Source organism: Mus caroli, unplaced genomic scaffold, assembly GCF_978045245.1.
Source record: "Mus caroli unplaced genomic scaffold, Mus_caroli_1 scaffold_1, whole genome shotgun sequence".
Lineage (NCBI taxonomy): Eukaryota > Metazoa > Chordata > Mammalia > Rodentia > Muridae > Mus > Mus caroli.
This window is the reverse complement of record NW_028227256.1, coordinates 158,202,239-158,218,923: the sequence shown is the minus strand read 5'-3', so window position 1 is coordinate 158,218,923 and position 16,685 is coordinate 158,202,239. Positions and strand designations below refer to the sequence as shown.

The 16,685-nt window shown below is 36.2% G+C and overlaps 2 protein-coding genes across 3 annotated transcripts in view; both read left to right on the top strand.

Annotated features, from left to right (window-relative positions):
* The window catches only part of Rabgap1l (RAB GTPase activating protein 1 like), a 587,625-nt gene that overhangs the window by 218,905 nt on the left and 352,035 nt on the right, over positions 1 to 16,685 (top strand). The window contains exon 1 of one of the 2 annotated variants that reach the window (XM_085842452.1): positions 7,972 to 8,059. The exons of the other annotated variant lie outside the window; for it this stretch is intronic. The gene's annotated coding sequence lies outside the window, so the exon portion shown is untranslated. Of the gene's footprint in view, positions 1 to 7,971; positions 8,060 to 16,685 lie in introns of those variants that run through there. 2 annotated transcript variants of the gene reach the window in all.
* Gpr52 (G protein-coupled receptor 52) lies at positions 7,974 to 13,206 on the top strand. Its single transcript, XM_029477279.2, has 2 exons — positions 7,974 to 8,059; positions 9,257 to 13,206. The coding sequence occupies exon 2, from the start codon at positions 9,476 to 9,478 to the stop codon at positions 10,559 to 10,561; it is 1,086 nt and encodes a 361-aa protein (XP_029333139.1). The 5' UTR covers positions 7,974 to 8,059; positions 9,257 to 9,475; the 3' UTR covers positions 10,562 to 13,206.

Genomic DNA, 16,685 nt, shown 5'->3' with positions numbered 1-16,685 from the left:
TGTATTCTACGATGGCACTTTGAAGACTTAGGGTAAGGAACAAGTTAGAAGACCAGAAAATTCAAATTCCGTACAAAAAATTGTGCTCAGTTATTGGACATTGATTCCATGATAATCTCCTGCTGTTCATAGGACTTTGTAGTCTGTAGGACTCCTAAGTCCACACTGACGGGTACATGTAGAGTATCACTGATTTAAGTGAGGTGGAAATGGTTCTTTCAAGCTGTATCTCAAGATTTTGTTTGTTTTGTTTTGTTTTTTAAATTGAATTCCAGAAACAGTTTGTAAAGAGCATGAATATTTCAGGTTTTCTTTCTCAAACCTGAGTCATAGATGCTGCATTTCAAGCCAAGTTAAGGTTTGATTATTCTACACTTCATGGCTCTTTAAAATTCTAGTTGCTATAACAACTTTGATATTTCTTTATTATTTTTAGCACGTCAGTTGCCATAACAATAAGATATCTCAAAAAATAGCAAATTTTTTTTATAATGGAAAACTTCCTTTCAATTAAAAATGAGGTAAAATGAACATTTCTTTCCTTTAATATTAACCTGTTATTTAAAATGTGATGTTCGCACATCTGTGTCCATACAGTTCTCTAGACTTTTTTTCCCCAAGAGATGTTTTATGGTTATCCTTTTCCACTATGATTGTACTGTATAAAATTTGAAGGAAAATGACCATTTCATCTCATTTCTCTGAGCTAATATTAATTTTGTTAAGATTTCATTTAAAAATTGTACTAAATAATCTAATTTTCAGATGAACTATTACATAAAATAAGGAACCCTCTTAGATATGAGACTTCTAAAAACTTGACCTTTTTGTCCTATGTTATTTGAAATGCAATTCTAATGTTTTAGTCATACTTAAAATTGTGCCATTTCACTCATCCAGAAATAACCATCAGTCTAGGGCTAAGCTGTGACACCAAGAGAGGAGTACCTTTCAGTAGTCTTTGAGAAACAGTTATCATAAGCTTTGTTTTCAGGTAATTGCTAATAGGAGCTTAAAAGAGGAAGTAGAAGATATTGTTCTATGTTATGCATAGAAAGTCAAAATGATGGGATATGTGTATTAATTTTAGTATCCGGTCACTTGTAAAATTAAACAGTTCTTTCTCTATGTCCCCTATTGTCCTTGCTGTCTTTAACTCACATACCACGGTATGATTATGTCAGAAGACAGTGTCCTGATTGATGTTAACAGTGATGATCATACACTTAACAGGCAAATCTTCAGTGAGCATTCATTGTAGGCATGTGAAATCACAGATTCATTGTTATTTTGGTTGTGATTTACACAAAGCTTAAGTGTTTTATGTCATTATTTTTGCCAGGTATACATGCACACGATCCACACATTTTATAGACTGAATGTTGTTATCCTTACTGAATGTTCTTTTATTTACACAAATCTTGATATACTTGTATACACATGTTAATATGTGTGAGCATAAGCACACTATTGATCCAGCTGCCACTTTGTTATAATTCAGAAAAAAAAATCATCTTTTTTATGTTTTAGAACTTTGTGTAAAGTGTGCTCTTTAAGGCATGATTTTTGCCGTTAGTGGTTTAGGTTCATCTGTGGTTTTTTTGTTATTTTTATTCCTTTGTTACTCTAAGCAGCAGGCCACACTAAGTACATAATCGGAGTTTCTTCACGTCTGTACCTGTTGATGATGTGTATGCTGGTTCTAGTTTGGACTATCTAGTTTTGTACATGCTACCAGGAACATTTTTTGTGCAAGACTTGATATCATTACTTTGTGGGTGTATGTGCACAGTTTTTGGTTTGAGAGGGTGGGCCATAGTGTAGATTTATTTAATAACATGAGGATTTTTAAAATGTTTGTCACAGTTTCTAAGTTTTGGCCATTTTATACTACCACCACCAGTCTGTAAAAATTTCAGTGGTTTTGCAATCTTATCAAAAGATTTTATTGGCAGTCTTATTTTATTGCCACTGTAGTAAGCACATTGGAAACTTTTATTGTTTGATTTTTGCCTTTAACTAATGACTTGAACTAAGCGCCTTTCACTCCCTATCCCTAAATGTTGTGTATAGTCATGGTACCATGTGGTACTTTGAGTCATGTATAATTATGTTGTAGTCTGATCCAACCTGTGTGTGTGTGTGTGTGTGTGTGTGTGTGTGTGTGTGTGAGTGAGTGTGTGTGTGTGTGTGAGTGAGTGTGTGTGAGTGAGTGAGTGTGTGTGTGTGTGTGTGAGTGTGTGTGTGTGTGTGTGTGAGTGTATATGTGTAAAATAAGGAAAACTCTTAGATATGAGATTTCAGAGACCTTGGACTTTTTCTCCTATGTTATTTGAAATGCATGTCCAAAGTTTTAGTCATTCTAGAATGGAGCCATTTGACTTACCCAGAAATAATCAGCAGTCTTTGAAAAGCTGGCCTTTCTTGGTGGTGCATACATTTGAAAATGCTTTTTTTCTAATTCCAAAAATTAAGTAGCAAAATACATTTCAGTAATCTGCACTCACTTTGCTGGGCAACAAGAAAACAAGAAAACTTAGTTCCTCTATGGAGTTATCACGGAGTACTCATTGACTAACATCTTCCCATCTCCCCGTAACTGTTGCCAGTCCCTGAGAATCACAGTCGTACTCAATCTCAGTTGCTGTCAGTTTTTGATTATTTATATTTTTATTAGCTTACAGTGTCAGCCTGTTTGTCTTTGTTAGGTGTATGTTGTGCTTGTAATTCCTGTCATTCTTTTGGCTTGCTGATTTTGTTAATGATGCCTTTTGATAAAAAAATTTGGAGTATTATTTAATTAATATTTTCCATTATTATTTTTATTAACTTATAACCTTTGGTTCTGGGCCATGAATATATTATCCCTCTAGTGTGTTTCCTTTTGGAAGCTGTTTGTAGTTCATTCACATTTGTCTGTAGATATTTCATTCCTACGAGTAAATTTTAGGTGTCATATGAGGAGGTGACCTTAGTTCATATTTCCCAGTGGGTGTTGAGATTTTTCTAGTGCCCAGGCTTGTTTTAGAGAGCTTACTGAGATTCAATTGATGGTAACTATGACCTTAGCTTTTGCATCATTTCCTGTCCATCAGGTCTGTTGTCTATGCTTTCTAGACTGTCTCTAGTGGTCTTAAAGTGCATCTTGAAACTAGGTTGTGTCAGTCTTCCAAGTTTGTTTCTTATTTTCTTTAGAAGATTGTTTTACTGGAGTCATCTCAAATTCCTTTTTTACATATAGGTTTTCTAATCTGCACTTGGTTGGATTTACAGATAAACTTGACTAGATTTTAATATGAGCATCCAATAGATAAACTGGTGAGAACGTGGTTTTTTTTTTTTTTAAATGATAGCACGTCTTCAAAAACATAATGATGGTATATCCCTGCATTTCCTTAAACCTTTAACTTTGTCTTGGTGACACTGTAATTCTCAGAGTAGAGATATTATTCTGATTTTATTTGCTGTATCCTTGTATTCTGCTGTATGAGCCTAATGTAAATGGTTTATTGTTTTATTATTTTAATTTCATGTTTATTACAGTATATAGCAGTGAAGTACCTCATATTTTTACAAAGCATTCTCATTTCCTCAAGTCTTAATGGGTATAGAATAGTTAATTTAATATTTCTCACATTCACAGTTATGCCTTTTGTGAACGACTTTTCATTTTCTCATTTATTATATTGACTGAGACTTGGAGTGCGTGGTGCATGTAGGTAGTATGGATCCACAGGCTTGTTAGTCCCATTCTGAAGGAGGAATCAATTTTCACAATACTTCATTGTGGAATACTCTACAAGTATATGTATGTCTTTGTCAGGTTGAGAAGACTCTATTGTGTCCATAAGTATAATTTTATTATTTCTACTTAATTAAATATTTAATTTTTGATTCACAATAAAGCAATGGCAAGAAAATAAACATTTGCTGTGCTGTTTAGAGCTCATTAATCAGTAGATTATTATGTGTATCACTTTAGAGCATTTGCTTTCTAGCACTTAGCTCAAGATGCCTCAACATTATCCTGAATAGTACATTACAAGGTAATTGAAACTGCATTTAGTAGCAGTTGGCATTCTTAAAATAAGTAATCAACCATTATTGTTTGCTAAACTCAAGTTTTTAAAGCATTTTAACTATTGCTATAGAATTGAATTTAGGGGAAGTTGTAATTACTACTATTTCTTTAATATTCAAAATGTGAAGAGATCAACTTTTTTCATTGTAATTTGGTCATATTTTCCGACTTCTTCCTGGATGTCTTTGTTATACAAGGGCTTCTCAGTGGGTTTGTTCATTTTAACATTATAGAAACTGTATTTTTTGTCCTCATAGATTGTACTAGTTGTTTCCATATATATTATATAAAGATTATGATAAAATGTGTTTGTTAAACTCCTATTCTGTGCCCAGTGGTATTAAATCGGCACTTAGATATAATAGTGAACAAAGCAAGTATTGGTCTCCCATGAGGCTCCAACTTGCTCAAGAAGACAAGTGAATGAAATAGATAATTACAAACGATGACAAGTATAGGATCTGGTGTGGTGCTCTGTGGAGCTCACAGCTTTCCCAGGGGAAAAAGTTATTGGAAAGATTGCCACTGAATTAAATGAGAGAAAGATGGTAGCTAGCACATTGAGCAGCCATTGTAAGTACTCTGAGGCAGCAGGCAGCACAGTGAGACTGGGCTTACAGTGGTGAGGTGTGGAGAGTTTTTCTAACCTAAATTACCTAGAAGGAAAATGAGACTAGACAGATAAATGGAGACAAGATTTTATCGGACCTTTTGTGAAATGCCGAATAAAACAGTTTTGCAATGTTAGTTACCGCTTATATGGTTCTTTTATGTCATCATCTGTTATTTATCCTACTTGGCATGAAGAGCTAATGTCTTGCCCTTACTGTTAAATTTCTCTTGCTGTGATAAGACACTATGACCAAGGAAACTTAAAGGAGAAAGGGTTTTGGGAGGACTTTAGTTTCAGAGGTTCGGTCCATGACCATCATGGAGCAAGGTAGGCGGCCATGGTAATGGATCACTAGCAGAGAGCTTACATTTTGATATACAAGTACAGGGCAAGAAGATCAAAATCATCTCTAGTATTAAAATTGAAAATATGTGAAACTAAAGCAATTTAGTGCTTGAGTTCCTCTACATGAGGTAGGTTTTTATATATGTGCATTTCCTTACAATTCTCTTAATTTTAGGGATAATTAATAACTTTTAAAATATGTATATTTTTAAATGATTTAAATTTTGGTAACTTGAGTAGCAATGGTGATTAATAGTACTTAATTTTAAAAAGCGTTTAGGTTCACGTATTTAATTGTATGTATGTTTAGTGTTGAGTGTGTGCAAGAGCCTGGGCAGGTCAAAAGAGGGTATCAGATCTCCCAGAACTGGAATTTGACCTTATGTTGGTTGTGAACTGCTATGTGGGTGCCAGGAGCAGAGGTCGGTCCTCTGCATGAGCTGTAAGCTATTGAGGCATCTCTCCAGCCCTGCACTTGGTTTCTAAAATGGTTTTCTAGTAAAGCCTAACATTTGACTTTTCTTAGTCTAGAATGGATGGCATGGCTACGGTCATGAATATTTAGCAAATATAATTTTCTTTTGAAAATTTATTGTAATGTTTAAGAATATTATCTCACTTGATTTAAATGATTTTATCTGTTTAAGTACAATGTTTCCCTATAAAATAATACTTTGTAACTTCTGCATTACACATATTTACTTTTCAAAACTAAACATATTCATCTTAAGATTTACTCTTCTAACTTGTCTCATAAATATTTCTGTTGAGATGTGTACTATCTTTCTGTATTTTATTCCACCCATGAAGATTTTAAAAATAACAGTTTTCCAGAAAGACAATTTAATATGGGGGACAGAATAGGCTTTCTGTGTTTTATAAACCATTTTTATAAAACCCGAAGAGATCTTTCTAACATTTTCTGAATGGCAGCCATTAGTAGAAAGAAGAGGATGTGACTTAGTGATGCAGTGTTAGAAATGACGATTCTAACCCTTTCCAGTCTCAGTGTCTTAAGTGTCCTTGGAGTCAAGCCGTGCTTCCTTCTTAAGTCCCTTCTTTGCCCTTTGTGGAACAGTTAATGTACTTGTTGCATAAAAATTCACTATTTTACAATTTATTATATGTATTAACTTATTAAATGGGGGGAAGAGAAAGAAGAAAAAGAGAGGGAAGAAAGAGAGGGGTAAGAAAAAGGAGAAGGAACGGAAGGAGGGAGGGAGGAGAGGAGGGAGGAGGAGAGGTGCCCTCTAGCTCCCATGACATGCTTGTGCTAGGGCATACATATGGATGCCCACATATGGATGCCAGTGGAAAACCTATGGAGTCTGTTCTGTCCTTCCACAACGTCATGGTGGAGTGTCACAGTGGTTCGTGACAAGTGCCTGTTACCTGCTGAGCCATCTCAGAATTGAGATTTAAGAATTCTATAAAAACAGTGTATAAAAGCCCATTGCAAAATTTTTGGCATATAGGACATGTTTTTTAACAAGTATTGCCTTCCATTTGTATTTTTATTTTCCTGATTTGTTTTTAGGTCTATAACAATTGTAAAATTTGTTTGGTAGTTTTTTTTTAAATGTATTGAACTATGAGAGAGAGGCTTAAAATAAATGAATGTAGTATGTAAGCCTAAATCAAAATGTTTTAATATACATGAAATACTTGTGCAAATATTTACTTTGTTCTACTAACTAAAATATATGTAATTCAAGCATGGTGGGGTGAATTTCTTTAGCTCTGACATGTTTGGTGTAGTAAGATACACATAGACTAAGTGTTTATTCTGTTTATTCTGATGCTCCCTGTCTTCTGAGATCATATTTGACCCAGGTATTTCTTCAGACAGGTTTCACTGTCATGGTCCAATCCTAGTGTTCTGTTGTTCCGGTCCGTGTGCTAAGCTCAGCACATTCGTGTGGGTGTGGCAGGTACTGAAGAGACGATTAGCTGACTTTTAATTTCTAATAAAAATATGACTATTCATTTTATAGTGAAAAAAACAGTAGTTATATCATTTAGTTCATGGGAGACTTAAATGATTTTTAATAATTCATGTTTTTTTGTACCAAAGAGTATTATATTACTGCTGACTTTTAGTGTCATAGTACCTTGTGGTAGTTTCTCTACAAGGTTTAAAGGGATATGCCAGTTTTGTTCCCCTAGTACTATGCCTAAGAAATAATTTCTGCAAATGCTTTAAGGGGAATGCCTCCACAAGACCTTAAGTACCGTTTACATATTATGAGGATTGGTCAGTTTCATTGTCTTCTTTTGTCAATTTTGATTCGAGATCGCAGAGTAAGTCTATAAGCCTGCATGTGCCTGGCAACTGTTACCTAGTGACAGTTTCAGCTGCAGTAGCCATTGGCTGTGCTGTAGATTGGGGCAGGAGGACGAGTCACCTTTCTGATGGTGAGTTCTTCTCCATCAGCTCAGGAGGAGGAGGAAGAGGAAGGGGAGGGGGAGGAGGAAGAGCAGCAGCAGCAGACAGTGGCTCAGGTGGAGGCAGCAAGACTGAGAAACTGTAAAGAGTCTCCCAGCAGCTTCCCGATAGCTGCACCACAGTGAATCGGACTTCTGAATCTCGCAACCCAGTCTCGCAGCCGATCAGAGTGAATGCACATGAGAAGCATCACCTTACTCCTGTAACGAGAACTATTTTCTGATAAGTGGAACTCAGCATGTCCAAGGAGGACTAGCCCGTGGCTGACAGAAAAGGACTCGCCTGAATGATGTGTTGCTGCACGAGACAATAACTTTGAGAAGAATGCTTTCTGTTAAGCTGCCACATTGTTCCTGAAGGAAAGGTTTTCATTTCTAGTGCATGCTAGTTCTTCAAAAGCTGTGACAACAAAGAGTGACAAGAGACTCCCTGAATTGTTTATACTTGGGGAAAAGACTTTGGCAAATGTTAACACGGTGCCAGAATGACCTTGGAAGCCTTTCGGATGGATTCTGCCCTGCCACAATCGCAGTATGTCAGAGTCCAGGATTTAAATCAATCTTGATGTTTTGAGGTATTTTAAAACAAGACTATTTTCCAAACTACCTGATGGCCCTGCTTTAATTGTGCTTTTGCTTAAAATAGAATACAGAAATAGACAAGATAATTTCTTAACATATGACTGTTAATAACTGCAAATATAAAAAACAAGGTAATTTTCCACTTTCAAATATTTAGTTGAAGTAATGATTGGATGTGTTAGCATCAAATGGAAGTAAGAAAGGTCTAAAAAATTGGAATATAAAGCCCGCTAGAAAGACTTGAGAAAGAGATAACAGCAGCATCTCTAGTGAGATGTCCTCAGTGTACAGGGTGGTTTCCATTATGGTCTGAATTTCATCTATATTTATGAGATTTGGGCATTGTTGCAAATGTGAGGAATTACTTCAAGCTATATACTTTATTATGCTTTTCTATAAGGAAATATCATGTTAAATAATGAAAATTATTTTCAGTTATAGATGCTGAAGTTAATACCAAAGATTTTATTTTGGAATAGAAGAGATATAAATTACAGTGCTGTTAGCAGCACCAGCAACTGGGGTGGTATAAAGCTGTTTTCATATAAATGTTCAAAGAACAAATACAGAATCAGGACTTCAGAAGTTTTCCCTGTATTTTAGTTTTAGGTGTTATCACACTGTTTCATTGTGTAATATATTCCCCACTGGAAATTATCTTTTTATTTTCATAAGCATTATATAGAAATCTGGAGTCTGCCTTTTACTGCCAGTGTATTTCATTGTGTCCACACAAATGAATCTTTTGGAATTAGACTTGACAGAATTGTTGTTCTTACCTTTTAAAAAATGTAGGAGAAGTGGCTCCTAAAGTTTTCCCATCCGCATCAGATGTGAACCTCTGAGACCAAGGACACTCTGTCATGAACTTTTTCTTGGCTTTCCATCTAAAACTAAGATCTTAATTATTTCAATTATAAAATATGAGTGGTTTTCATCACAGCTCATCACAGTAGAAGCAAGAGATCTCAGGCAGTTTAGGATTGTTTCTTTCATTTTTCATTCTAATTGATTTCTAAGAAACTTTCTCTTAAGAGAAACATTTCTTCCCCTGATTTTTTTTTTTTTTACAAATTAAATTTTCATAGTACTAGCTAATAAATCTATTTTCTGTAGAAGTGCCTGTATCTGCAAAAGTTGCTTGCACGCATGGGAGGGAGCTAACCAGAGACCTCTTTTCACCTTTCTAGCTCACCCTCCTCCCTTATCCCCCAAAGCTGAGATGTGTCACTGGTGAACTAAGGCTGATGAAGAGACCTGAGCACACTGTGGGATGCTCAGCTGTAATACAGGCACTGGCACTTTCTACTGAAGCAGGTTCTGAGACACTGATTTGCAGAGTTTAACAGATGCTGGCCCGGGCACCTGCTTGTTGGAGCCAAAGCTGCAAACTCCCTTAATTTCAAGCCATGAATGAATCCAGGTGGACTGAATGGAGGATCCTGAACATGAGCAGTAGCATTGTGAATGTGTCCGAGCACCACTCCTGCCCTCTTGGATTTGGTCACTACAGTGTGGAGGATGTCTGCATCTTTGAGACAGTTGTCATTGTCTTGCTGACATTTCTGATCATCTCTGGGAATTTAACAGTCATCTTTGTCTTTCACTGTGCTCCGCTGTTACACCATTATACTACCAGCTACTTTATACAGACCATGGCATATGCTGACCTCCTCGTTGGAGTTACCTGCTTGGTTCCTACTCTGTCCCTTCTTCATTACTCTACAGGTGTCCATGAGTCATTGACTTGCCAGGTGTTTGGATATATTATTTCAGTTCTAAAAAGCGTGTCTATGGCATGTCTTGCTTGCATCAGTGTGGATCGATATCTTGCAATAACCAAGCCTCTATCCTACAATCAACTGGTCACTCCTTGTCGCCTGAGAATTTGCATTATTATGATTTGGATTTACTCCTGCCTAATTTTCTTGCCTTCCTTTTTTGGCTGGGGCAAACCTGGTTACCATGGTGACATTTTTGAATGGTGTGCCACATCTTGGCTTACCAGTGCCTATTTTACTTGCTTTATTGTTTGTTTACTTTATGCTCCTGCTGCCTTGGTTGTCTGCTTCACTTACTTTCACATTTTCAAAATTTGCCGGCAGCACACCAAAGAGATAAATGACCGGAGGGCCAGATTCCCTAGCCACGAGGTAGAGGCCTCTAGGGAAGCAGGACACAGCCCTGACCGTCGCTACGCCATGGTTTTATTTAGGATAACTAGCGTGTTTTACATGCTGTGGCTTCCGTATATTATTTACTTTCTTCTAGAAAGTTCTCGTGTCTTGGACAACCCCACACTGTCCTTCTTAACCACCTGGCTTGCAATAAGCAATAGTTTTTGTAACTGTGTAATATACAGTCTCTCCAACAGTGTTTTCCGCCTTGGCCTCCGAAGGCTTTCTGAAACAATGTGCACATCTTGTGTGTGTGCGAAGGATCAGGAAGCACAAGATCCCAAACCTAGGAGACGGGCAAATTCCTGCTCCATTTGAAGAGAATTACGTAGTAAATCAAATGTAATGTGACAGTGGTTTTGGATTTATTCTTGATTCATTTGGAAATTTGCCCTAAAGAAATATTTATGTGAATAGTTGACCATGAAGTGAAGAATGAGATTAAAGATCTTTTTTATTTCCTTTTGTGCAAGTCAAAAAGAATGGGAAAGGATTTTTGAAGAATAATCTTATAAGAGAATTACAGGTTGTGAATATATGTTCAGTGTTTGATCCTCATCACTGATGATAGAAGAGGAACTTCAAGTCTACAAAATAGGAGCAGACCCCTTGGTATCTCTCTCTGTGTGTCCTCTCTGCCTGTGTGTCTGTCTTCTATTTAGTCTTATTCTCTGTTCTTACTCCTTAGACTTGTGGGAGTTACTGTTTGTTAACTTCCCTTTATGAGAAGTGCTAATACGTATCTGTGGCCAAGTGTCGCCTTGCCGTCAGTGTTGAGACATGTCAGTCTACATGAGTTGTGTTGCCTTTAGAGAGGATGCACAGTGTTACCTTTTGTTATCTGTCATACAACCCCTGTGCCTATGTTCATGTCATCATCCCCATAGCTCAGATTTCTACTACAAACAGAACTGAGCAGTATCTTTTCTTCTGTGTAGGAGGCCATTTTGTTTTCTCTCCCTTTTCCAGCACCTGCTATTGCTCTTTCAGTTTGTCTCCAATCTTGTGAGACACATTCTAGAAGTGTCTTAGCTGATGAAAGAATCCTCTGTATGAGGCAGTCAAGAGGGTAAACAAGTTATTTTTCAAACAAAGCAATCTAGCAGCTGGGAGGTTGTATTTAATACCTCAGTGGATTTTGAAAACATTTTTACCAGCTTTCCTTTGAAGTTAGTTTGGGTGCCTAAAGTAAAGTCCTCTTGGTTATAGTGAAGATTTTTTTTTAAATTTTCTCTATAAAGCCCACAATAATACTAATGCAGATGCAGATTACTCCCCAGTAATGATATATTACTCTGTGTGCTACCCAAGATGCCCTTTAGAAAAAGCCTGACACTGCAATGATAGCCTAGGTCTGCAGCAGTTCACTGTCACGTCCATTATTCCTTTGTGTTGTATGTATTTGCATATTCTATATTTTTTACAAAAATATAAGTTATTTTACATGATCTGTGCCTAATATTTTCTTAGCACAATTCAGATATTAATGCTGTTTAAGGTGTCAACATTGAAAAACATATATATGGACTACCTTTAAAGTGAAAATACTTTTGTGTCATTGTTATTCAGATATTTATACTAGATGAGCTGCTTTCTTACAGTTGCTGGGAATGTAGTATACTTATAAAAAGCAGTTAGATATGTCAGTATTTTGTTTTCTAATGGTCTGTTTTCAAATGCAGAGATGAAGTTATTTTTTAGTGTGCTACCTGAGTGTACTAATAAGTTGGGGGTTGAGGCTCAGCCATAGTAAAGCGGATGTGAGCAGAGCAGCTTGTGTTCTTACTCTATAAACTCTTGACTGGAAGAGGTTTGATACTTTCTACCACACTGCTGAGGAGTTTTCTTCAGACTTTTGTGTTTTATGAAAAGTATTTAATGAAGCGTGCCTATGACTCTGACACAGAAGCCCACCATGTCTGCACCCTGGTGTTTTTACTTCAGCAGTCTGTTAAAGAAATGTTGTCACTTTATTAAGGTTGTTTTGAACCCCTGTATATTTTTAAATATGTAAGAAAGGTTTAAAATAAATAATAAAATAGTATTCTATATATCAAAACCAGATTTTATATCAGTTTACTGAAACTCCAGGAATCAGAGTTCCTTGGGAAATCAGAATCAAATTGTTGTGTACGTCATAGATGAGGGTTGTGTGGAGTCTTATTTCCTGTTTGCCAGTGATATCATAGATGAATTGAGGTGTACCATTTTAAACAGTATTTCTATTTCTTCACATATGATAAATAAATTCTCCAATATTATTTGTATTATTCAGGAATCTGTTTTTGTTGTGTGTAATTTAACCTAACTTAGAGGGGCTGGAAGGGTATCTCGGGGACTGAGAGCACTTAGCACTCTTTTAGAGATTTGAGTTCCATTTTCAGCACCCCATGGGGCAGATACATCTGTCACTGCATCTCTGGGATTGCTGGTATCTTCTTCAGGCCCCTGCAGGCACCACACTCATCTGCACACACCTCCACACAGACATACACATACATCCATACATAATAAAAATAAATGTTCATGGGAGTTTAAAGTCTGGACAAGGATTCTGGAGTTATTCCCTCTCCTGAATTTTCCTCATAATGTTAAATGGGTTTCTGCCAGCTTTAACAGTGAGTTTTATGTGTATTCTAACATTTAATCCTCTCTATAGCCGTTGCTCACATCACAGTTATTTCCAGTCTAGAACTGAGGAAAAATGATTCACTCGGGATCACTCAACCAATTACAGAGCCTTGTGCACACTTGCTGGTGGCTTTGCCTGTGTCTGATGCCAGTGAATCCCACAGCTGTCTAGGCCTGGCCTTAGCTGAGGATTGGTCTGCACTGCAGTTCAGACAAGCCTCCAGGCCTGTGCATCTCTCACTCTGCTTTTTCGTCAAAAATTTTCTGGGAATCATTTATGCTTTCAGTGCTGTCTTTGCCTCAGTTTTTTTTCTCCATGGAGTATCATTTTCTTTGATCTTGTACACTTCTTTTATTAAAACCTCAGCCTGTTAAGCCCAGCCTTACCAGCATACTTTGTAATCAAATTGAACCTCTGCTATTTCCTCAATTTTTTGATCATTTATGGTAGATTTTCCTTGAATAGCTTTTCAAAGCTCTTTGAACTTTTCTCTTCTCTTCTTCTCTTCTCTTCTCTTCTCTTCTCTTCTCTTCTCTTCTCTTCTCTTCTCTTCTCTTCTCTTCTCTTCTCTTCTCTCTCTTCTCTTCTCTTCTCTTCTCTTCTCTTCTCTTCTCTTCTCTTCTCTTCTCTTCTCTTCTCTTCTCTTCTCTTCTCTTCTCTTCTCTTCTCTTCTCTTCCTTCCTTCCTTCCTTCCTTCCTTCCTTCCTTCCTTCCTTCCTTCCTTCCTTCCTTCCTTCCTTCCTTCCCTTCTTCTTCTTCTTCTTCTTCTTCTTCTTCTTCTTCTTCTTCTTCTTCTTCTTCTTCTTCTTCTTCTTCCTCCTCCTTTTTTTTTTTTTAAAAGAGAGAAACCCTTTGAAGGGGAAGACTGAAAAACAGACTTTTTAACCTTTAATAAAGAAGATACAATCTTATAGCAGACTGGCTCCTAAAATATTTTTGCTCCTCCCGCCCCCGCCCAATCTCCCTTGTATGGATTGTGTTGTAAATGAATCAGTTGGAAGCACCCCATAGGCAGTTGTTTTCTGTGCTTTGACTAGTTGTGGTTTTCTATAATGTCCATTTGCAGCAAAAAGAAACTTTCTAATGAGGAGTGAGAGCTACATTTATATATGGATATAAGGGTCGGGGAGGGTTTGGAGTGGAATGGTAGTAGGAATATGATTAAAATATGTTGTTGGAAATTCTCAAAGAGTTAGAAAAAAATTAAACACACACACACACAACTTTATCATAGTGTGAAAGAAACTGAGTAAAGAACATTCTGGACTCTGGGCAGTTTACTTCCTTTTTGTATATTTTAATTTGCGTTTACATAATAAGATGGTAATTGGAGACTGTTGTTGAAAGTTTTAAGAATGGGTAGCACATGTTTCCTACATGTATTGTATTTTGTAGTACTTTACTGGTTTGCTTGTTAGTGAGAGTCAGAAATCATGCTGTATTCTATTATCTATATCTATTATCTATTATATATATATATATATATATACATATATATATATAATATAAAGTAATGAAGAGCTTCCGACCCCACTAAAGTATCCCCATTAATGTATGCAGCCCTATGGTCTTGGCTAGATACTGAATGTGTTAAGACCTCAGCTTTCTCACTGACAAAATCCGATACCAGTTCCTTCAGTTACAAAATGTGAGGACTACAGACTGTTCTCAGCATGGCTTCTTCATATTAAGAATGTTTAAGCTGTTGTTTGACTAACCTTTCTGCTACCATAGTTATTAACACAAGACTCTAAAACAATTCTAGCTGAAAGAGAATTAATCCATTCAGAATGAGGCTTTTCTCAGATAGCATCTTTTCCTGCTCACAGGTGTTTCAAACCTAGATTTTGGATTGGACTTTGATGTATTTAATTACATAAATATCCACAATATCTGAAGACGTAGTTCCCAGGAACAGTTATTTGTGATTAAAAATGTCCCACAAGCTGTTGTTAAGACATTCACATATGAGTCAGAGATTGCCTTCTTATTTCTGTGTATTAAATAATGTTTAAAACATTCTTTTTTCATCAAGGTTACCATAGTAAGTAGTCTTATTTTTCTCTTCAATATGAATTCTGTCATTTATTAAAATGGAGTTTGAACTATTTTGTCACATATATTTTTCAATTATTAGCTGATTTAGTCTTCAGAGTTGTATAGTCTTCATAAGTTGTATGTCTTAGAATAAATGAGATTGTTAGCTTAAAGGATTTTTCTCAGATCCTCCCCATTCTCTAATCATTAGGTCTGAGAAAGATGGACCTATGTATTGAGGAGATAAAAGAACAAGCTGTGGGGAATCTGACAATGTGACTTCTGAGCACACTATCACCTGCATTGAAGTAACACTGGCTCTGGGCACAGTGCTTACACTGCTGGACCAATGCTGCACAGCTCTGTGTATTTTCCTGTGAGTGCTTTTCTGCTCTGGTTAAAGCTGTTTCAGAGCTAGGCATGTAGTTCAACTGATAGAATGCTTGCCTAGCATGCACAGAGCCCTGAATTCATACCCATAAGACAGTATAAACCAGAGCGGTAGTAGAAATACTTATAAACTTTAGTTCCAGGAGATCCATTGTCATCTTCTGAACTTCATGTGCATTTTGTGCATGTAATACACTGAAATACATGCTGGCAGCCATACACATGAAATTAAAAAAAATTCAAAACTAGTGATTTTATTTTATGATTAAGAAAAATAATGTAGTTACTGAGGAAAACAAAATAATTGTAATGGAAAATAAATTCCTTTTCAATATTTTCCAAAATGAATATTTTCTCCAGTGCTAATTTTGCCTCATAATTTTAAATATTAACAACCTTATTTTAAATAGTAGAATTGGTTATAAATATTAAGGTATTAGGGTGTCTTGTTCTTTGCTAGTCTCCTGTTGTTTCTTTTGTACAATGAGGAATTAATTTATGACCAAAGAAAGAAAATTTATGTTTCACTAAGAACACTAAATATTAAAAAAAATATATTTTGAGAGGCCAGCCCTATGGCTCAGTGGGTAAATGTGTTGCCTTGAAGCCTAATGACCTGAGTTACATTCCCTGGACCAACATAGTGAGAGGAAAGAATGGCCTCCTAATCGTCTCTCTCTGAACACACATATGCACACATGCATGCACACACTTGGCATTACAAGTGTTTTGTTATTTTGAAACTGTTTTTGTTAATCTTACAAGTAATTAATAATGTCTTAATATCTATCTATGAAAATACTTTTTATATAACTTTAAGATTTCTGAAATATTTCTGGTAGTTTCTCCCTCCATCCCTCCCTTCTTCCTTTCTTCCTTTCTTTCTTAGAAAACTTGCAATGTTAGATGTTTTTGGCGTATTTTTGCTTTAACATAAGCAGTTTGGTGTTATCACTACATCTAAAATAATATCGGTTTCTCGTTTTTTAGTGAACTATTCAATACACGTTTTTGCATTTTTCCTATCTTTAACAACAAACACAATTCTGCACTAGGGAAAGAGTAACTCTTGGCTTCATTAACTGTGCTTGCTAGATAATAGAATTCCACTTTTGGTTCCCATTTTCAAAAACCATGTTCATATTTTAATAACACTGAATTTTATATCTTAGTCCTATCAGTCAAGGTAAAGAAAGTCATAATAGAAAAGTCACTCACACGTTAGCCCAGACTAATCTGAAACTCACTATGAGGATCAGCTGGCCTTGAACTCATGGTGACCCTGCATCTATGCATTTTAAGTATGTGGAATCATAGACATAAACCACCATTCCTGCGTTTTAGGAGTTAGAGAAATAAGTATTCACTAAGGAGTTTGTTATT